Below are 23129 nucleotides of genomic sequence, written 5' to 3'. Positions count from 1 at the left end.
TCAAGGCTTTTTAAGAGCATTTTAATTCCAGTTAGAAAGAAACGCTGATTTGCAATTCAAATAAATGTAAACGTTGCAACTGTACTGCTGGGATCAGACGACACGATTTCAGCCCAATTTTGACACAAAATTTCCAGCATCGGGCCCGATTATGAATGTCAAGAATGATGGACAGGCATCTTTACCCCGTGTAGTATGACATAATCAAAGAACTGTGATGTGGCATCTGAGACACCCCACGACACCCCAACGAAAAGTGTAGCATGTCAGCATTTTTTTGTATTTTCCTGCCTAGTCTGGCATCTCCTATGACATGTTCCTTGGCGTTGACCAATAGGATGACAGAGTGTTCTCTGATGCACATATGTAAACATGGCAAAGAGAAAGAGGGATGCTGCCATTGCGGCCATTAGGTGGAAGGATGAAGCCGAGAAAAGGGTTATTGTTGCCACTGTTCACAGTGGCAACAATAACCCTACTTTTTTGACGTTTCCTTGGGGGAGTGCCATGATAGAGTCAAAAAAGATAGGCTAAATGTTGACGAGAAATAGCGGAAGCACTTCAGCAACCGAGTGAGTAACTAGTTAAGCTATGCTAGATCATCATTCCCCAGTAGCACTAACCACAACAGCTCCACAATCATGTTTTCTTTCTTTCCTTTTTCATTTCGGAACACAAGACCGGCAGCATCGCACAGAGCATTTCTGTAGCCATGATTGACAATTTCTGGACCCCCCTCCCCGACAACCTATGAACTCGCGCAAGGTCATCAAAGGCAGCATACGATGATTGGGTATGATCAGGGTCATAGTGTTGCCAGTCTCCCGACAAGAATTTATGGCTCTATGATTGACATGGTGACCATCATAAAAGACAAAAATATTGTGTAGTCCGATACCAGCATAACTGAAAATGACAACCTATTAGAAATTAGGCCTGCATGACTAGACTGCCTGGGAACCAGACAAATTCACAAATGCTAATTAGTCTGGCTCCTCTCAGTTCATTTTCGATTTCCAAGGGGCATAGACCAAAATGCCTCTGGACGCAACTGGATAGACCCACAACCAATCAGAGCAATGAAACGTGACGTAGTGCTTAAACTTTTACCAAATCATGTAAGGAAGTACTGCAAACCCATCTTTATTATCAACAAAAGACTTAAGTGCAGTCGTTTGCTATTCTTTTAGAGAACATATACCATCCAGTTCGTTTAATGCTAGATAGTGGATTCAATAGACCACTCCACATCAGTGGTAGCCAATGGCACTCCTCTGTACGTCAGCGTTATTTATTTTACAGACCCGCATTCCGGGAAGACCCGCCCCTACTCTGCGTCTGATTGGCTAGCCCTATCCCAAACCTTATCCAGCCTAGCCAACGGAGGTAATGAGTACCAGCCAATCAGAGACAGAGTTGCCGGAATGTGGGTGAGGAAAAAGAAAAGGGCATTGTAATCACACCCACCCCATATTAAGCCTAGTCAATTTTATTTGTATAACCCAATATCACAAATTATTATTATTATTACTATTGTCATTATCATTATTAGTATATAACTTTGTTAAAAGAAACACTCTATGGTAGGGAAAGTGCTCAACAAATAAGGAGCAAAATAATCTAGTGAGCTGATGATTGCTTATGGCATGAAACAGGCTTGTACTGTCTCATAAAAAATGTACCTGACTCACTGGATTATATATATATATATATATATATATATATATATATATATATAATTATTATTATCATTAATATTGCATACATGATTGTGATTGGCTCAGCTTGAGTCAGGTCGGCTGGAAATCTGAATGGGAGGGTGGCCAGACGTGTATATGCTACAGCAAATATAAAACACGAGCTCGCAGATTCGTCTGGTTTCCAGGCTATTAGTCTGATATCCTTCTACATCAAAACAGCACAAGAGGCTACAACCTCTAGGTAAAATTAAAATGTAACTGTATTCGAGAACTTCCAATGCCTTATATGTAGATAATATAACATGAGACATTTTCAGACCTTTTAAACACACAGCAGGTACCCTGATTTTGTAAATATGATGTAGAATGTGTGTCTATTCCCTGCAAGGCACACACCTAGTGAAGACAACTCGGCAGTTTATTTTTAACACCACACAGTGAGTGTACTCATGAGAACATCTCAACATGTAGGCTAAGCACACCTGTCGTAATGCATGGCAGCACTGCACTGTGTGACCCACCAGCTGTATACACACATCACCCAGCTATATAACTCATAATTTAGCCAATACCAGCTGCATAATGCAAGTGCTGGCTTGCCTGGTTTGAAGGCCACACTTAACTTTAATTTCCTCCATTAGTCTGTTCTGGCATCATTGTTTTTTTTCCTCCAGGGACTAAATGAGGTGGGGGAAAAAAAGTCTTAAAAGTTACATAGTGTTGCACTCTAGAGAGAAAGACGGGATTGTTTGCTTACTGAAAGCAATATATAAGGTAAGTGTAGCGTTAAAAGTTCAATTATTGACAATTGGGTTAAAAGGAGAAAAGGAGGAATGAAAAAGTAGAAAGAGGAAGAGAAAAAGGCGTAGAGGGGAGGCTGTTCAGTCCCCTGGCCGAGGGCAACAGCAGGGTGAGGCAGAGAGGGAGGAATAGAGAGGGGAGGGAGGAGGACTGAGGCCGGCTGGCTGACCTGGGCCTTTGTTGGCAGATGGTGGGAAGAGCTGCCTTGGCCTCTTGCTCTGAATGCTAAGCAGCACTGCTATTGTCTGGGGAATGCAGCAGCAGCCGCGTACGCTGGGTGTTTCTCTGGCAACCAGGAGCAGAAACAAACTGCCCCCCCCACCACCACCACCCCGACATACACAGAACACCTCATCACCAGCCTTCTCTCAATCCCTGCACATCTCATCCCCAACACCATTGAGTGAGCAACCCCATCCACTGGGAATGCAAACCAGATGAAGCATAACATGCTCCTGCGCTTCTGACCTCAAAGGGCAAAGGAGAGAGTAAGGGCAGACCCAGTGCAACACTCGCACACAGGGTTTCATAGACTACACAAGACAAAATAAAATAAATGGCAATGCATGCATTGTGATCATAATGGCGTTATGACACCTTTTTTTTTTGGACAATGGAAGGTACATTCAAAATGCTGTTTACAGTGTAGATTAGCATTTAAAGTTGTCAATTCTGTGACAAAAACAAGCTCATTTCAGCAGTTTTTTGTAGTAACATTTCAAACTTAACCAAACCAATGTTATCAAAACATTAACTGCTTTGTTATATGTCGCAACTACCATGCGATTACTTTGAAGCCCACCAAAGGTATGAGTAAGAAAACAAGCCCAATTCATATTGGTACATCTTCACCAGCACCAAGGGGACACTACTCATCGCATTATCAAGAATGATTAATGAATGTATTTTTTCATGCTTAATGAAAAATTAGACAAGAACAAGATCATTTTGCTCGCACTGTAATATCAAGCCAGGGCCAAGCACGGAAAATTGCACAATTTTTTCTAAAAATGTTACCAAACAATTACGCTCATGAAATGTGGCACCCCACAAAAAAAAAAAGTTTTCATTATCACCATCAGGTGCCCCTATTTGTTCAATCTACCCCTTATAACAAAATCAATTCAAGTGCATACTCTGCCTTTCTGATTACCGTAATGATAAGGCAGATGTAAGAGATGTAAGTAAACAGAGAAGTTTCAAATTATTTCCCTCAGGTAGTTTAATGTATATGCTTGGAGAATCGAATGATAACCCAGTATAAGATTTAGCCTACAGAGAACATAATCCTCTACGCCCATCTGACTGAATAAAAATTTTCTAAAACACCACGTTTGCAGGCCTGACTGTGCATTTTAACTGAATGTGAAGCAAAATCTCGCTTCACTTTCCTCATGCGGGTTTGATCATTTGCCTGAAAAAATGAACAAGTGACTTCGTACCACATCACAGAAAGCATTTTCGATTACAGCAATGCTGCTAGCAAGTTTGCTAGACCCAATAGAGGGCAGCTAAGTTGTGACGATGGAAATACCGACTCTTTTAGTGAGCCAGCTCAGCAATAAGAGCCAAATGATGTATGATAAATTATGCATGATAAATCATGTAAAATCATCAAACACTATTACACGTGTGTTGAACGTTTTATTTATACTGAATTATGTTTTGTATGTTGGTGACTAGCACCAACATACAAATCTCACCATGCTTGGCTCAAACCAAAGTGATCGTATTTAACGAATACATTATAGGATCATCCTGTTATTCTGTCTTGAACTAATTTATATTAAAAAAAAAATCAAATCAGTCAGAGCCGGCTCCCATCATTCACTTAAAAGAGCCGGCTCGTTCGCAACCAATACATCCCTACTAGAAAGTAGACTTATTTTCTGGTAGGGATGTGTTGGTTATAAGTTCATCATAAATTATCTTGCAATCTTATCTTGTGATCACAGATCAGCGACAAGGAATCAGTGCCATGGCTGTGCTTGAAAGTCCCACCGGACCCAGGACTGGTGGTCAGTTTGGGTGCATAGTATCAACCAGAGAAATGATCAGCTTGTCCTCCATCTTGACTAAGAGGATTTCTGTAAAGGGGGAGTGGCTTCTAACCATATTTTCAGTTGATTGACTTTCGCTAGGCAAAACGTTCGCTCAAGCTGAACACTTTTTAACCCAAACCAACGTTAATTTTGCCCATTTCCCATGCTCGCAGTTTCACTGCAGTTAACTCAGCCCATTCGCTTCTGACTACTGACTTTTCATGCATTCGCGCTGCTCATAAATTTCGCTTTGTGTTCAGTTAAAATGCACATTGTCAGGGTATAACACCACATAATTAGCTACTTACTGTCCCCTACAGATGTCAGTAATACAGGGCAGCTCTGATGGTGGGTGGCAGAAGAATTAGGTTGAGAGACAACATGGCCCAGGGGAAGTCACTGCCACAGAAGCCGTTAGATCTCTACAGCATCTCGCTGCCAGCAGCAGACACAAAAACTCAGCTAAATCCTGTCTCACACTTCTGCCACCATGCTGTAAATAAAGCAGGAGGTGACATTTACTACAGTGAATTCACTACCCAAACAGAATAGACAAAATAGGACAAGTCAAACCAAGTGAACTGTAAAATGATTTTCTGCAGTGATATGTTTATTTTTGTGAGGGGGGGGGGAACTTTAGTAGGTGTTAGATGTACTCGGAGGCAAAGAACTGGGGCAAAGTTATCTATAGCCAATACCAGTCTTTTGGAGAATTTCTTAACTCACAAATACAAAAATGTCTGACACCATAGTTGTGCGATAAACAGAAGCAGAACCTATCCATTACCTTAAAGACAGATTTATCACCTGATTAGCAAACAATGATGCAATCCCCAAGCTGTCAAGCTCATCATGAAAGTAACTATGTAAAGGTTTACAACCGCCAGTGATCTTGAGAGATGACTGGCCCTGGCAGGCCTGTCAAAGTGCTCTGTAGCATCGCATCAGGAAGCTAACGTTACTCAGCCAATGGTGTTGTAGAGAGAGCAAGTGCAAATGGCCATACCCTAGCACTGACCCGTAATGGGTATCAGTAAAATCGGCCTAGATATTGATCCCCAGGTTAACTCCCTCAAATGGATGAGACTTAAAATTATGCAACGTGTCTTCACACTTACGCATTAGCTAGCCGGGAAGCTTGCTTACTGATAACCAGGCTAATGCACATTCCTAACGACTAACTGAACAAAGCCGGTAAGTGACCGCTCAGCCTCGAAGGCTTTGCCGGTGGTTTGCAGCAAGTTTTTCCCTGAATCGCACAACGCAATTTTTTCTTTTGCAATCAAACACTTGTAACTTATCAGACACGATTAATTAAGCAGCAAGGAGACGGTGTGACTACATTTTAACTGAGCTGACATGAACGCTAGCTACGGCACTGCTGCCGGCTTGCTAAGCTAATGTTAGCATATCAGCTAGCCGATTGTCCCCTCCCTCCCCCCTTCGTCCACACGAAACATCACCGGTTCCCCGCATCCAGCTTCAATTATCATTAATTAAAACACTCCGACGGTAAATTAATCATTCACACTGAAACAAGACAGACAGTGGTTAAAAACAGGCCATTTCGTGTCACTCGTCAAAGGATACTGTGGCTGTGGAACGGCGGTAGGCTGAGGAGCGGCGGGGGCTCCCGGCGGTAGAGACACGGAGGTCAGGGTAGCCCGCAGTTGGCTCGACGGAGAGGGGCCGGTTCCAGGTCCGCTAACTGCGACAGTTGCAGATTTGGGGACCACTTTCGGTTGCAAACTCATCGCAAAAAAAAAAATCAACTAACGAAAACAATACACTAATAAATACTGATACAAACAATGTCTAGCTTGCATACATATAGCAAGCGTTGCAAATTCTTGAGGCAGGCCCCAGATCCCTTTGACGAACTGGGATAACGAGCTCGAATAGCAACACAAATGTCTTTTCATGGAAAGTCGCTGTTAGGATCAGCGGTGCTATTCATGGGGACGGTGGGAGGTTTTCCTCCCTTGCCCGTCCGGAACCTCCGCGGATCCGGTTCGGTTCTTCAAGGCAAATATCGCGGCGACGTTACTTATTCCAGGGATTTAGCTTTTTTCTCAGAAAGTGTGTTTTCTATCATTTTTTTCTCACGGAGATGGGAGACTTCGTCAACATGGCGTTGCGGCCGCTTCCAGCAGTCCGGGCAGGACAGACGATTCGGCAATTCTCGCCCAGTTACGGATACACTCGGCTTATCAAAGAAAACCACTAGCAGCATGTGGCGTGTCCATCGCGTTTGTGAACACCACTTTACTCATCATTTTTTGGTCAAATTTCCACGCTTTATACATTGTTGAAAAGGCGAAAGTCACAGGCGTGATAATGGATAATTTGCAACAATTCAAACACTGATGTAGCCAATCAGCTCGGAGTTCAAATATATTTTATCAGTTCGTCTATGTTCTTGAGTATGTAAAATCTGGAGGTTTTGCGGCACCTTCAAAACAGCTGCGTGAACGACAAATTGGATTTGTGTGTGTTTAGCAACATCTAGCGTTTATATTGGTATCTTGCAAAGTGTGTGTGTGTTAGACATTAATCAAAACAGATTTTTACGTATCATCATTTTATACTGAGCGCCCCGGTGAGAGCAGAGCTGAAATGCATGGGTTGTTATTTTATTATATATTCAGTTGGTAAGAAAGACTTCTATACCGCTCAGTTGCACATGCACTTGGATTTTTATACCCTACACTTTTGGAGTATATTTTTCTGTCATTTCTGTACAAAAGAGGGATTGCTGTTTTAAGGTTTTACCACAAAAAATAATCTGACAAACTTCCATCATCGCAAAAAGTGGTGGCATGAATTTATAGTAGCATATGTATCAAAGGACTAAGGGTGAAATCATAAGTGTTTGATGCTTGCTCTTTCTACTATCATTAAAGTTAACTGCTTCCATTAGTGTGAAACTTACCTCATTCTTCTCACAAGGAAATAAGGTGGTTGCCATGTCACACTGGTAAATAATGATTCAAAGTTTGTTTCTTTGCGTAGAGATTTTTTTTTACCCTATATTCGAAGTCTCACAGAAATTCATCATTGCCTTTATGAAATGGAGAGAATGGGTTTAATCCCATTCCTCACAATGCTGTGAAAATCAAGCATAAAAAGTCCTCCAGGGATGGGCAACATGATCCAGAAAGGGCCAGTGTGGGTGCAGGTCTTGTTCCAACCAAGCAGTTACACACTTGAATCTAAAATCAAGGTCCTTAGCAAAGACTATTAGTTGACTAATAGAATCAGGTGTGTAACTGTTGTTTGTTTGCCTGCCCAGGGACTGCAGATGCAAATTAGCTGCTGGCTAACTCTGGTGCAATTGTAAAATTGTGTGTTGTCCCTGTCAAATAAACAATAAACTAAACTAAACTAAACTAAACTAAACTGCTTGGTCGCAACAAAGTCCTGCCCCTGTCTGGATCATGTTGCCCTTCCCTGGAGGTCGTCATTGGAACTTTGATTATTTAAGTATAGTCTGGATTTTCATTTTTGCAAGCTTCAAACCCTGAAGGTCTGCCCAGTCACAAATTCACACAGTGATTAAATGCAGTCAGGTGAATAGGGAAGGGTGGACATTTTACTATACAAAATAATACATGACCAAGTCTTATTGGCAACAAAAGGAACTAAACCATCATAGCTTACATGACAAAGTATTGGATTTAAATTGGAACATGTATGATTAAAAAATAACAATGATCCACACTTCGTGAGTTAAAAACTTCACTCACTCTCCCTTTAGGGGAATAAAATGGCAGTAATTTGACAATGCGACATAGCATTTCCACCTGTGTTATTTCTCACACATTAAATATCTGTATATCCTTTGAAACAAGTTCCATATCAATACAGCATTCCTTGATAAATGTAGAGAAAGCTAGGTTAAGTCACATTCCACAAAACGTTGGTTCTTTTCTTCAGTGGTGCAGAAGTTGGCAAGTATAAACTTGTCATCACATGGCTTTGAACATTTCAATCTTTGGTCTAAATTTTCATTTATTTCAGCTGCAAATCTAGCAGGTCCTCCTATTCAATGTCTTGTAAAAATTGTGAACATAGATAAATAAGGTAGCATGTTGAGGAGTAGAAAACACATTTTTGTGACAAAGCAGTCAGTTTTAAAAAATTTGAAAGAAAGTGGTTTTCCCATTTTACAACCATTCATTTCCAGTGTTAAAATAGACCCTCACAAAAATGCATTTTAGAGCTCAGTAAGTGGGGTAAAACTGTTTGGTAAAACCATCAGTTTTTGCAGAAGAAGTCAAAGCCTGCTCATCCTCCACACGAGGTTGGCACACTTTGCACAGATAACCTGAGAAGCATTAACTGGTAAGGCAGATGGGTTTTCTTTTTTTCAGTTTTTTTCAGTGGTTTACAGACTTGCATTCTCCATTTGGGGAGACTTTGTCATCGGCATGTTGTTTTTTTGCTCTGTTCTCTCCAAGGTCCATTTCATCACTCCCTGGTTAAGCAGCATTCTGTGCGGTGACGCATCACCAAAGCTCACATTTGTGTTTGGGGTTCATGGCAGCATTTGCTTTGCAGCCAAAGTGCTTTGAGAATTCATGTGAGTTGGAGATGGTGCCAATGACTCGGAACCTCGATGGACTGTGAGGATCTGTGATTAAGCCCTCATGTGAGCTCTCAGGGGTCCTGACAGCGCACCATACCTGCAAAAATCATTGTATAAGGAGACAATGTAAAGAGCTGAAAGTGATAGGAAACATTCATGTTATTTCTGGAAGTTCTTTATTTTAAGCTTTAAAATCTTTTTTTTTGTGAAACATTTATTTATTTTTTTGCATGCTTTGAAAATAATGTGCTGTACAGCTCACTCTCTTTCATTTATCCAGTTTTATTATTTTTATCATAAGCTGTAGTTGAAGTAATAGGAGTTGTCATTGTAGTTGTAGCGGTTACAGTCATTGAAGTAGTACTAATAATAGTTTTAGTAGCAGCTGTAGTAGGTGGACAGTCAAAACCAAAAGAAATTATTTGCAGAAACTGACACAAACCTGGGCAAATCCAACGAAGAACAACTGATGATTAGTCATCCCCAGTGCAGGCAGTGTGGCCTCCTCACCGTTTTTTTTTATCCAGTTCACGTAAGCCTTTTTGAATCAACAAAACAATCAAGTTACTCACCGCATTCACTATCCACCTCTACCCATGGAAACAGGCACAGAGACATATTGTAAGAAAAAAAAATTGTTCTGCTTAGCTTGACTACAGTGTTAGTGTTATTCTCTCCCCGCTAATACACATGGCTCATTCAGACATCTTTCCCTCCGTATCATAATCTCATCTGCTCCAGAACCTATCACTTTTCATCGGCCGGAAAGAATTTTGGCATGTTGAAGAAGTAACCGGAGGCTGACTGAGCTGCTCACTTGTAAACCACCTGTTATATTTCCATGCTTCATGACAACCTGTTTTTTTTTTTCCCACTACAGCTCATGTGTGTGACCAACAATCACCCAAACAAATAAACAAATGAAGTGGACTAATGTCAGATCCTTTCTTTTTTGGTTGTTGTTTTTGTCCCCCCCCCCCCCTCTTTTTCTCCCCTATTGTACTTGACCAATTACCCCACTCTTCTGAGCCATCCCAGTCGCTGCTCCAACCCCTCTGCCGGTCCAGGGAGGGCTGCAGACTACCACGTGCCTCCTCCAATACATGTGGAGTCGCCAGTTGCTTCTTTTCACCTGACAGTGAGGAGTTTCACCAGGGGGACATAGCATTTGGGAGGATCACGCTATTCCGCCCTGTTCCCCCTCCCCCCGAAACAGGCACCCTGACCAACCAGAGGAGGCGCTAGTGCAGCAACCAGGACACACACACATCCACCTTCCCACCTGCAGACACGGCCAATTGTGTTTGTAGGGACACCCGACCAAGCCGGAGGTAACAAGGGGATCGAACTGGCAATCCCCATGTTGTTATGCAACAGAACAGACTGCTACACTACCCGGATGCCCCAACACAGGATCTTTTATTTTGGAGAACATGTTAGGAAATGTACCGACTCTCTAATTTTCCTGAATGTGCTTTCATAGGATGGGCTGTCAGAACAGCACTGACAAATTCCCTGGATGGGGATAAGTAATGCTCATTGTTAAAACACTGATAAAACTAGGCAGGCTATCTTTTGATTACTATTGTGATATCAAACCTTGTAGGCAGCTCTGAGTCCACCATTGTCTGCAATGTTCTCTCCCAAGGTGTGTTTCCCGTTCAGGGGCTCCTGGTTGATGCTGTAGTTGCTGTATTGCTCCACCATACACTGAGTCTGTTTCTTAAAGGCCTCCACAGAGGAGTTCTTCCACCAGGAGCGCAGATTCCCATCCTTGTCATATTCCCTGCCTTTCACAGTCAAACATAATACATTATTGACCCACTGCTCGGTCATGTAAGCAGTCACTCTTGAAAGCACCACCAGGGCAAAAACAACAATGTTTAAATGTCTTCTTTTTTTTTTTAGAAAAGTAAAAACATCAGAAATATGTATTTTCCAACCTTGGTCATCAAAAGCATGGGTTAGCTCATGTCCCATGACCACACCAATACCCCCGAAATTAAGAGCTCTAAAAAAACAGATAAAAAAAAAACCTTTTGACATTTGAAATTCAATAGACAGTAAAATGAATCTGACATTCCTAAGACACAATACAGAGCACAAAACTATTACTACAAAAGGTCTGATGAGTTTGTTCTATATGTGCAAAAATGTAAATAATACAAAACAGAGCTTTGACCTTGTTAACTGTATGAGAAGGTGCGGCTCACTGGCAAGGAACTATATAGAAGTTGAGATGTAGACATACTTAGGCCAGGAATGGCTGTAGAATGGAGCTTGGAGAATTCCAGCTGGCAAAACCATCTCATTCTTGGTGGGGTTATAATATGCATTAACAGTTGGTGGGGTCATACTCCACCTGTAAAAACAAAGGGCACAAAACCATAACACCGTATTGGAAAGTAGTGGTAAACAAATGGATGGGCTAACTATGAAATCCAAGCGGTGATCAACGTAAAGCAAACAACCAGTGTTCTCATCCAATGTATTTTTTTTATGCTTTTGTTCTTAAAAGGCACAATGGCCATCTGATTTGAATTAGCCTGATGCCACTTAGCTATAATATAGCCATTGGGCTATATTGAGAAAAATACATCAGCCCCAAGAAGACGGGTAAACGCCATGCTGCAGACGATATGTGTAAAGTGAGATTAGGTGGGTTTATCTTCCACTTCATCTCTGATTGTGACAGATACAGACTAGCGACACTTCTCTACCAGTTTGCAATATTTGGAAACTCTGTCCTGGCCTTAGACAAATATCAGTTCTGTGGAGACAGCCCAGTTGCTAGGGAGCGATCATTGACGGCTGCGTTATTCCACTGAGTCAGCATAAAGACAATTTGTCCCTGTCAGAGCATTAGACTTCTTCTCTGGCACAAGGGGTCAAGTGAGGGTAGGGGAGGGTACGTCTGTATGTGTGTGTGTGTGTGTGTGTGTGTGTGTGTGTGTGTGTGTGTGTGTGTCTGTTTAAATATATATATATGGTGTGTGTGTGTGTGTGTGTGTTGGGGGGGTGTTAAAGAGAGGGACTCACTGGTTTCTGTTGGGAATTTTCCTCAGCTGGTCTGCAGTCACTCTGGCTGAGAAGTTGTAGTACTGCATGACATTTTGGAAATAAAGGTCGGACACCACCTCAAACTGGAAATGAGAGAGGGGCATCAATAATAATAATAAACTTTATTTATATTGCACATTTCTAAACAACGTTACAAGGTGCCTCAAGTGCAATGTTTGGGCAGAAGGAAATAAGATAACGAGTGCATTCTATAGTATGATGTAAGGTGTATGATGTAGTATTATGTAAGCGACACAAATCATTTATACAGTACAATTTACCTAAATCATTTAATTTACATACATCTTACTACATTTACCTACATCATTGAACACTTTGTCAAGCTTTGAGGAATTCATGATGAACTGTGGGTATCCAACCATGTTGTAGATTGCGTCTGCCTGCGAAACAATAGGACAGAAAATTGTAACGACACAATACCACACCAGATGGCACTGCATAGTAACACTATTCCTCAGCAGTAAGCAAAGCAGCATGTGTTCACAGTTCAATGGAACTAACTATAGCTTTACTGTTCATGTTAAACGTGTCCCCAAGGTAGCAGCAGAGAAAAAAATGTCCTCGGGCAAGAAAATCAAAACAAAACAAACCTTCTCTTTTGCTGCTCTTTTGGTTTCTGGGTCCATCCAGGTCAAGTACTTAAGACTGTCCTCAAATGCCTGTTTTATTTCTGAGACCATATCTTCAGCCTGAGTCAAAGAAGAGGAAGGAGAAAGTCAGGATGTCCACCAGACACACATCATCTCACAGAGGAGGAAAGATTTTGTGTGCGTGGGCTGCATTTTGAAACACTTACAATGGCCTTACTGTCCTCGGCAAAGGTGGCTTTGACAAACAACGCACCAAGAGCAAAGCCCAGGGCGCTGTCCGTGTCACTGACGCATAACTTCCAGCGCGGGGTACAACTCTGGAACATCAAACAGGAGCACATCAGCACATTTTAATTGACTACAACTTCAAAATACAGTGTAAAGCCTCAGTGTAAACAAATCTTGCATACAACCATGTTGAGTGTGAGCAGGAAAACAACCGGAAGAAGCTTTTAAAGCAGACAAAGTGTGGTTCACTGCTTACACAGACAACTGCTGCGACCTTTTTGGAAAATACATGACCTCACGGCTCGTTGCTTTCCAGGCAGTGCTGGGCCTTTATCTTGCTACAGGCGGAGACACATTATGTTCCCCCCTGAAGGGCTGACTGTTGTTTTGGGGTTTTTTTTTTGTTTTTTTTCCCCTGAGACTTGACAGAATGGCACCAGCAGGGAACCCCCACCCCCTTATGACCATGCCTCTCAACTTTCCCTTTCTATCTGGGTCTATTTACAATCAAAGTTGTGACAATGCAAACGAAGGCAAAGGTAGACAGGAGAGGCCATGTGAAACAAAGCTTTTAGGGGAGGGGAGCAATTTCAGGCCATGCCCACTGCTGGTAAAAGACTTTTTTCACCCACAGCGTTGAACTTTTCTTTATCACTGACTTGGCTGTTACAAGCTCTTGGCTGCTGTCTTTTGCATAGCCTTAACCTCTTTAGATATTTGTCAGCATTATTTACTTGGAATTGACTCCCTTAAAGACCATATTTGCTGTACTAAGAGTGTCAAACAAATGCTTCACTTGAAGAGTATAACAGTATGTTTCTCTAAAACCAACCAGGGATCATCTAATTCTTCAATGATCTAGAACATTTTATGAAACTAGCACAGTACTTTAGGATTCAGAATAGTTTAAACTGGGTACAAGTGATAGAAGACTGACTAAAATCTTCCTTGGGTCATTTGAACAACTTCACAATTTGACGAAGGGTAGGACAAGGATAGACTAATACGGATCTACGTCAAGTTATACATAGGGAAGAAACAATAACCGATGAAGACAGTGATTTGGAAAGGAGGAGCACCCTTGGCAAGTCATATAGTGTGGGTCTATGCACACGGGCATAGTTGGAAACAGATACACACACACACACACACACACACACACACACACACACACACACACACACACACACACACACACACACACACACACATCCCTCACGCCAAGAAACCCTTTAGTTTGTTATTACAGCGTAACCCCAGCGGAAAACAAGGACAGAGGAACAGAATCCTACTCAGATAAGGTCTGGGGTCACTGGAGCCCTTACACTGAAGCAGATACCATTAGATTCTCTATCTATTACAGAGCCAGTCAGCTAGCACAAATTGCTGCCTTGTCAACTTAATTCCCATTTGATGATGACATTAATTTATGTTTAAAATCTCCTGCTACATGTTCAATTAACCTTGGCCTGAAAGGCACTGACACTTTTGCACTGCTTATTAAGTTTCATCTGCATAGATGAAAAAAAAAATCACTGTATGCTTCGCAGCTGTGTGGATTCAGCTGCTAATTCCCCTTTATCTGCCTTTCCACTGCAAATGAATCCTTTGAGTACCCTGCATAGATACAAGGAAGGTAGGTCAAGTAAAAATGCCCTGAGAAACTACTTGATTGGCTCTGTGCCAGTTTCTCTACCCCCACTCAGCTCTGAAAAGCCTTCCTGAACATACAAAATCCACCCTGGTTTCTTGCAAAGCACAGCTATATTTGAAGGACATTAATCTCCCTTAATGCCTATTTAGCTGTTCAACTTTTTTACATTCATAAAATACATATCTAAGCTGGACAGGAAGGTCATGCCTCCATATTTGGGGACTTTATTTTCTGTCAAATAGTCTTAAAATGCGTAAGATGCCTTCCCCATGCCTGCCTTTTTAAAGACATCTTATTGTTTACAAATTGGACCTCCTTCATAGAAAAATGTGAAATAGGCATGCACAAGCCATCTCAATATGGACTTCTAATGTGGCGTTTGTATACAGTGGAGTAACCACTTAAGATGTTTGTATGCTGTTTTTTTTAGGTTTGAAAACTCGTTATATAGTGTCTTGATGCATGCTCAATAATCCAGGTCCTACTAATCAGCCTAGAGATAGCATTTCTTATTATAACAGTTAAGTAAACACAGCATGTTTGATGCTTGATGAAGTGAATATTTGTGAAAGCAAGAAGCAGGCCTAGTTGATTAGCCAGGGAGCAGTGATGCTACAAACAGGTAATTACTTGTAGGGCTTTGCATGCTGTATGCTGTTTGCATGCTTGTAGGGCTTTTGCATGCTGAACCAACAGGTCTAGCAGAGCACTGCCAAAGAAGTTGTCAATCATCATTTTAATGTTTGACACAGTCAAGTTTACACACAGCCCAGTTATGAAAGAGTCTGTAAAACCGTAGTCAATGACTCCCATCAAAAAGACATGCATGTTAGGGTTAATGCTCCTGTCTGTGCCCCTAAGAAAGGCAATAGAATGAAGAACTGGAGTTGGTCCCCGGGCGCTGCAGCTGCCCATTGCTGCTATACAATAGGATGGATTAAATGCAGAGAAGAAATTTCACTGTAACCTGTACAATGACGAAATGAAGTGGCTTTCTTCTTTCGTTCTTCTTCTTTATTCTAACTGCACTGGACTTTGAATTGTATAGCTGTGCTGCCAAGCCCATTTTGGGTTCTTAGAGCACCTCAAATAAGGTTGCAAACAGACAGCACATTGCTCATAATAAAAAAAAAAGTCACAGAAGTGAACTCCTGTGTCTTGTACTTCCAAAATTCAACAAATTGAAAAAAAAAAAGCTTTGCCTTTCATTGTGTGATAACATGTAGTTGTTTATGCAGTCATTGGAATAACGGTTTACTTACTGAACAAATTCTTTGCCAGCGGTCCCGTCAAGGTAGCTTACATGGTATTCTCAACCGTAATACACGCCCTCAACAACCACACACACAACCGCTTTGCGTTCATTTTGGTCCAGCTGTTACTAGGCAACGCCCGGTCTTGATGCCATTTCGCGGGTCACTGACAACAGAGACTGCTAAATGTGTAGGGGGTCAATGTGGCAAAACACTGCACAGTGAGCGAGACAGATATCTAGCTTAGAGGAAGGAGTATCCATGAGCTAGGGGTGAATGTGCTTCGCTGAAATAGTCTTTTGTTATTTCCTGCCTCAGTCCAACCATTCTTTGGGTTTCAATCATCGCCATCTAAGTTAGTGGCTCCAATGGGAATCTATCCAGATCACTCACCTTCTTGGTTCCATACATGACTTCAAGAAAGCGCTGCTCACAATCCTGAAACCTCTGGTCCAAAATGGACACCATTTTCCTCACCACCTTCATTATCATGTAGTTGTTGAGCAGGCTGCAAAGACAAATATTTTTCTTTAGCACTGTTATTCTTTAGTATCTGTAGTACCACGTACTTATGTTTGTACCATGTAGTTGTACCTGTGTACCCATGTGTGAGTGTATGGACATGTACATATGCAAACTTGTATGAAGGTAAACTTGTACTTAATGTACATAGCAACAAATTTCCTCAAGAGAGACAACAAGGAATATATGTATGTATGTATGTATGTATGTATGTATGTATGTATGTATGTATGTATGTATGTATGTATGTATGTATGTATGTATGTATGTATGTATGTACTTATGTATGCATACATGCATGCATGCATGCATGCATGCATGCATGTCTGTACGTATGTCTGTATGTCTGCATGCCTGTATGTCTGTTCACATGTATGTACTCAAGGATATGTGTGTGTATGTATGTATGTATGTATGCATCAATCTATCTATCCATCCATATATCCATCCATCCATCTATCTATTTTCTTAGCAACTTCAATGCCAGCTAGATTGAAGGCCTGTGAAAACTGTTTCAGTATATCTCAGTAAAAGTTATTTGTATGGGACTGAGGGCCCACTGTCAACATTGCTCACATAAACGTATTGTAAAAGGACACCTTCATTACTTTCAGATCGCTAAACCTGAAAAATGACAAAGGCCATACTGGATTGCTCACAGAGTTAAAAGGAGGGTCAATAAACCAACCTTTTATTGGTGTTGGTAATGAGATCAGAGACTTTCTGGAGATATTCCTTGGCATAAACGACCACCGGCTCTGATTCATTGAGGGGCACGGGAGCAAACACCTCATTAAGGTAAGGCATCCAGTCTACAGCAGGAGCCAGTGTCTGCAAACACAAGCACACATGATAAGACATACACTCAAGCATATGAAGTTGTTTGGTTTTGTTTTGTACAGAAGATACTTTTTACTTCCTAAATCTATGTACTTCTTTGATCACCTAAAGCTGCATTGAGCAATATTTTGATATTAGCGGTGAATCAAAAGACTCCCTGTAATGCACAAGGATTGCTTGTACCGCCTTTTTTGTGTGACCCCCCCCTTTCCCCCCCAATTGTATCCGGCCATACCCCACTCTTCCGAGCTGTCCCTGTTGCTGCTCCACCCCCTCTGCTGATCCGGGGAGGGCTGCAGACTACCACATGTCTCCTCCGACACATGTGGAGTTGCCAGTTGCTTCTTTTCACCTGACAGTGAGGAGTTTTGCCAGGGGGATATAGCGCATGGGAGGATCACGCTATTCCCCTCAGTTCCCCCTCCTCCCCCCAAACAGGCACCCTGACCAACCAGAGGAGGCAGTAGTGCAGTGACCAGGGCAAATAACCACATCTGGCTTCCCACCCACAGACACAGCCAATTGTGTCTGTAGGGACGCCCGACCAAGCTAGGGGTAACACAGGGATTCGAACTGGCAATCCCCATGTTGGTAGGCAACGGAATAGACCACCACACTACCCAGAAGCCTTGTACTGCCTTTTGCAGTGAGAATAAACACCACAGTCTACTGTTTTCCATAACCAGAGTCAAACTTTGCCTCCACTTTCAGCTCATTGTTGACATCCAGCCCAAAGATGCACCCCCCCCCCCATATAAAATTATCGATAAGCCACCCGTGCAACTCATAAGTTGAGCCTGTCTCTGGTTAAGGAAAACTGTAGACTGTGGTTTTGGTTCTCAATGTGATCAGCAGTGAGTCATTTGATTCACTGTTAATATCAAAAATATTCCTCAACACAACTTTAATATGCCTACACATGAAGATATACTTTTGGATTCTTATGCAATCCCCTCTAGATACTCTTAGGTTTTACAAAATCTTGACCACGGAACTAAGAAATAAATAAATACTGGAGTGAAAAAGTTCCTGGCTTGTTACTCACTGTTAGCTCTTTAGCCTGAACCTTATGGTAAATGAGCTCCTCATCCCGCCTCTCCTCTTGGGGAACTGTGATGTTGGCCAGGGTTGTTTCAAAGTCCACAATCTCCTGCATCAGAGAGCGAGATGTCTCCTCTGAGCCCCCCAGGAGGACCCCCAACTCCACCAGGAAATCGAGGTATGCCGTCAGATACTACAAAGTCAGAGTGGGTTGCACACAACCGAGGGATATGTTGAATCAATTAAATTAGGAAAATGAGCCTCGGCTAAGTAAACACAGGCCGCCACAGACATTGTGGAGTTATTTCCTTGAGGATGAAATGCTTCTTTTGTTTCATTATTTTTTCATTTTCTGTCCAGGTGGGGTAGAGCTCATAATGACCCTTTGGATGTTTTCCTCTGCAAATGACTTTTTACAACAATAAGCTAGTGTTTATTAGGTATTTAACTCTTGTTTATGAATTTCTGCACAATAAAAACTCTTGCTTTATGTGACTGAATAGGCATTTCAAAAGTTAATTCATTCTCATCAAAACCTCTGTTTTACATTTGCCCAGATAGGGCTTTCATTTTAACTATAACGTAGCTACACAGTAAGCAAGCAATTCATTACCTTCTGGTTTGCTGTTTTGTTGAGGTAGTAATCCCGTGAGGGGAGACCGAGGCTGGACTGATCAACCTAAATTAAGGAGAAACATCTTGTTACGCTCAGTTCACACTCCATTTAAACTGTTGTTATTCTAGCACTGCCGGCGTATAGCCCAGGAGGAGCACCCTGCCAGGGATCGTATCTCTTGCCTTAGCTATTGTCGCACCACATTCAGCCAAACTGAGATGCTGATAATAGGACCAGAAAAAAATGTATATCAAAGCTCGAGGATTACAATTTTAACGAATAAAAAAAAAAACTAGGCAAATAGGCAGGGCAAATTCAGCAACACAGGAGTCAGGTCTCATTAATCAGTTTGATTACATGACTGCATTCATAGGAACAGGGCAGCATCGCTGCAATAAACACAGGTGCACTTTTACTGTCTCTCCAATTCTGAAACGAGCCGCTCCACTTTTAAACACATTAGCACACACTGCAAACAAATCAAAGTCTTGTTTCGGGGATCACAGAAAAGTACCAATCTCAACACCCTCCAAGGCTCAGGCTTGTGGAGGTCACAGACTCGGCGGTTCATCAGAAGCTCTTTGGCTGGAGCACCACATTCTTTGACAATGTATCAGCAATCCATGTTTGCCTGGGGTCCTATCTGTGTGGGACTGAGCATATCTCAGGCATTTTCTAGGCTTTTTCTCCAAACAGCTGTCATCCTTCTTTTGTCCTTATGTCAAATACTGCCCTTCCTACAAAAACATTTTACCATTTGTGTGCACTCTTGACTTGTATAAATAAACATATTACTCATAAAGACACACTTCTCACTACAGGGTGCATTACACACACAAGGTCTGTCTGATTACTAACAGTCTCCCATTTTCAAAATTCCTGTTACAACATTTGTCCAGGAGAGAGAGATCACAAAAACATCATTGCTTCATTTACAAAACACTGTCCACTATTGTTGCCTTTTGATGATAAATACTGAGATATGGGCATCTACTCTAAACATCCAGGCTTGATTATTGCATTGTCCTGTTCTCTGGTCTCCTGCAAATTACTGCAAAAATATCTTGTGTGTACAGAATGCTGTGGCCCAAATGCTTACAAAAACCCATAAATTTGACCATATTACCCCAGAACTAAGGTCCAAAACATTGGCTCCCAGTTTGGGCCAGATGATTTCAAGATGTGTCTCCTAACTTTTTAAAACCTTGTCTAGCAAAGCGCTGTTACACTGACTAGACTTCATCTTAAATAAAGAGAGAAAGAAACGGTACGAGGGTGGCTGTTTGAACTAAAAAACAAAACAAAATAGGGATCGATTGGCCGCTAAATTGGGAGTACAAAGGGGAAAATCAGAGATAAATTTATGGAGAAAGGAAGAAAGAAAGATAGATGTAGGAAATAATCATGTTAATATTTTGCTCCTCATTTGTTGAGCACTTTCATCAACACCATTGACGGTTTCCGAAAAAAAATGCTATAAATATAAATGGCATTTTTTTTCTTCCTGGAAACCATCAATGGAAACCATCAATGTATGTATGTTTGTATGTGTGTGTGTGTGTGTGTGTGTGTGTGTGTGTGTGTGTGTGTGTATATATATATAAAATCAAGTGAGTCAAGTAAATTATTTATGAGACAGTACAAGCCTGTTTCATGCCATAAGCTTATGGCATGAAACAGGCTTGTATGGCATGAAACAGGCTTATATATATATATATACATACATACATACATACATACATACATACATACATACACACACACACACACACACACACACATATATATATATATATATATATGCACACACACACACACACACACACACACACACACACACACACACACACACATACACACACACACACACACACACACACACACACACACACACACATATATATATATATATATATATATATAGCGTTTTTTCCCGAAACCGTCAATGGTGTTGTAAGTGCTCAACTAATGAGGAGCGGAATATCAACACGGATACAGGAAAAAAGATTTTAATACGTTGCAGTACAGGCCTGTTTTGTGCATCGCGCACTCATCAGCTGCTAACATTAGCAATGCATTGAAACTTTTGTTTTTCCCTGTATCTGTGTTTATATATATATACTATACACACACACACATACAGTATATGTACAAACGTTTTGGGACACCTAGCCATTACACCTACAGGAGCTTTTATGACATCCCATTCTAAAGCCATCCATCCATTATCTTAACCGCTTATCCTGCTCTCAGATTCGCGGGGATGCTGGAGCCTATTCCAGCAGTCACTGGGCAGCAGACAGGGAACAGGGAGACACCCTAGACAAGCCGCCAGGCTATCACAGCCCCCCCCCCCCACACACACACACACCCATTCCTAGTGACAATTTAGTATGGCCAATTCACCTGACCTACATGTCTTTGGACTGTGGGAGGAAACTGGAGCACCCGGAGGAAACCCACACAGACACAGGGAGAACATGCAAACTCCACACAGAGAACGACCTGGGATGACCCACCAAGGTTGGACTACCTTGGGGCTCGAACCCAGGACCTTCTTGCTGTGAGGTGACCGCACTAACCACTGCGCCGCTGTGCCGCCCATTCTAAATCCATAGGCATTAATATGGAGCTGGTCCCCCTTTTGCAGCTATAACAGCTTCCAGTCTTCTGGGAAGGCTTTCCACAAGACTTTGGAGTGTGTCTGTGGGAATTTTTGCCCATTCATCCAGAAGAGCATTTGTGAGGTCAGGCACTGATGTTGGATGAGAAGACCTGGCTCGCAATCTCCGTTCTAGTTAATTCCAAATATGTTCGATGGGGTTGAGGTCAGGGCTCTGTGCGGGCCAGTCAAGTTCTTCCACACCAAACTCACCCAACCATGTCTTAATGGACCTTGCTTTGTGCACTGGGGCACAGTCATGCTGGAACAGAAAAGGGCCCTCCCCAAACTGTTCCCACAAAGTTGGAAGCATAGAATTGTCAAAAATGTCTTGGTATGCTGAAGCATTAAGATTTCCCTTCACTGGACCTAAGGGGCCTAGCCCAAACCCTGAAAAACAACCCTATACCATTATCCCTCCTCCACCAAACATTACAGTTGGCACAATGCAGTCAGGCAGGTAACGTTCTCCTGGCATCGGCCAAACCCAGACTCGTCCATCAGACTGCCAGACATATAAGCATGATTCGTCACTCCACAGAACACGTTTCCACTGCTCCAGAGTCCAGTGGCAGCATGCTTTACACCACTCCATCCGACGCTTGGCATTGTGCTTGGTGATGTAAGGCTTGCATGCAGATGCTCGGCCATGGAAACCCATTCCATGAAGCTCCCAGCACTCAGTTTTTGTGCTGATGTTAATGCCAGAGGAAGTTTGGAACTCTGCAGTTATTGTGTCAATACGCACTATGAGCCTCAGCACTCGTTGACCCCGCTGTGTGACGTTACGTGATCTGCCACTTCGTGGCTGAGTTGCTGTTGTTCCTAAATGCTTCCACTTTTCAATAATACCATTTACAGTTGACTGTGGAATATCTAGCAGGGATGAAATTTCACAAACTGACTTATTGCAAAGGTGGCATCCTGTGACAGTACCACACTTGTATTCACTGAGCTCTTCAGAAAGACCCATTCTTTTACAGATGTTTGTAAATGCAGACTGCATGGCTAGCTGCTTGATTTTATACACCTGTGGCAATGGGTCTGAACGAAACACTTGAATTCAATGATTAAGAGGTGTGTCCCAATGTTTTTGTCCATATAGTGTATATACACACATACACACACACAGACACACACACACACACACATATATATATATATATATATATATATATATATATATATATATATATATATATATATATATATATATACACTACCGTTCAAAAGTTTGGGATCACCCAAACAATTTTGTGTTTTCCATGAAAAGTCACACTTATTCACCACCATATGTTGTGAAATGAATAGAAAATAGAGTCAAGACATTGACAAGGTTAGAAATAATGATTTGTATTTGAAATAAGATTTTTTTTACATCAAACTTTGCTTTCGTCAAAGAATCCTCCATTTGCAGCAATTACAGCATTGCAGACCTTTGGCATTCTAGCTGTTAATTTGTTGAGGTAATCTGGAGAAATTGCACCCCACGCTTCCAGAAGCAGCTCCCA

The 23129-nt window shown here is 41.8% G+C and overlaps 2 protein-coding genes across 10 annotated transcripts in view; both read right to left on the bottom strand.

The window, feature by feature from the left end:
* Positions 1–6690, bottom strand: part of eif4g3a (eukaryotic translation initiation factor 4 gamma, 3a) — a 130054-nt gene extending 123364 nt beyond the window's left edge. For all 7 annotated transcript variants that reach the window (XM_056273128.1, XM_056273129.1, XM_056273130.1 and 4 more), the window contains exon 1: positions 6134–6690. In XM_056273128.1, coding sequence (XP_056129103.1) covers positions 6134–6297 — 164 coding nt within the window. In that variant the 5' untranslated portion in view covers positions 6298–6690. The remainder of the gene's footprint in view (positions 1–6133) is intronic.
* A 1425-nt stretch (positions 6691–8115) lies between these two features.
* Positions 8116–23129, bottom strand: part of ece1 (endothelin converting enzyme 1) — a 34402-nt gene continuing 19388 nt past the window's right edge. For all 3 annotated transcript variants that reach the window (XM_056302226.1, XM_056302227.1, XM_056302225.1), the window contains 13 exons: positions 18954–19019; positions 18345–18533; positions 17148–17290; positions 16331–16445; positions 13009–13119; positions 12803–12901; positions 12515–12592; positions 12171–12274; positions 11383–11493; positions 11075–11142; positions 10731–10921; positions 9574–9669; positions 8116–9228 (listed from right to left, as the gene is read on the bottom strand). In XM_056302226.1, the coding sequence (XP_056158201.1) occupies positions 9052–9228; positions 9574–9669; positions 10731–10921; positions 11075–11142; positions 11383–11493; positions 12171–12274; positions 12515–12592; positions 12803–12901; positions 13009–13119; positions 16331–16445; positions 17148–17290; positions 18345–18533; positions 18954–19019 (1548 nt within the window). In that variant the 3' untranslated portion in view covers positions 8116–9051. The remainder of the gene's footprint in view (positions 9229–9573; positions 9670–10730; positions 10922–11074; positions 11143–11382; positions 11494–12170; positions 12275–12514; positions 12593–12802; positions 12902–13008; positions 13120–16330; positions 16446–17147; positions 17291–18344; positions 18534–18953; positions 19020–23129) is intronic.

This window comes from Lampris incognitus, chromosome 2 (genome assembly GCF_029633865.1).
Source record: "Lampris incognitus isolate fLamInc1 chromosome 2, fLamInc1.hap2, whole genome shotgun sequence".
NCBI lineage: Eukaryota > Metazoa > Chordata > Actinopteri > Lampriformes > Lampridae > Lampris > Lampris incognitus.
Note: the sequence above shows the minus strand (reverse complement) of the source record. Positions and strands in the feature narration are given on the sequence as shown.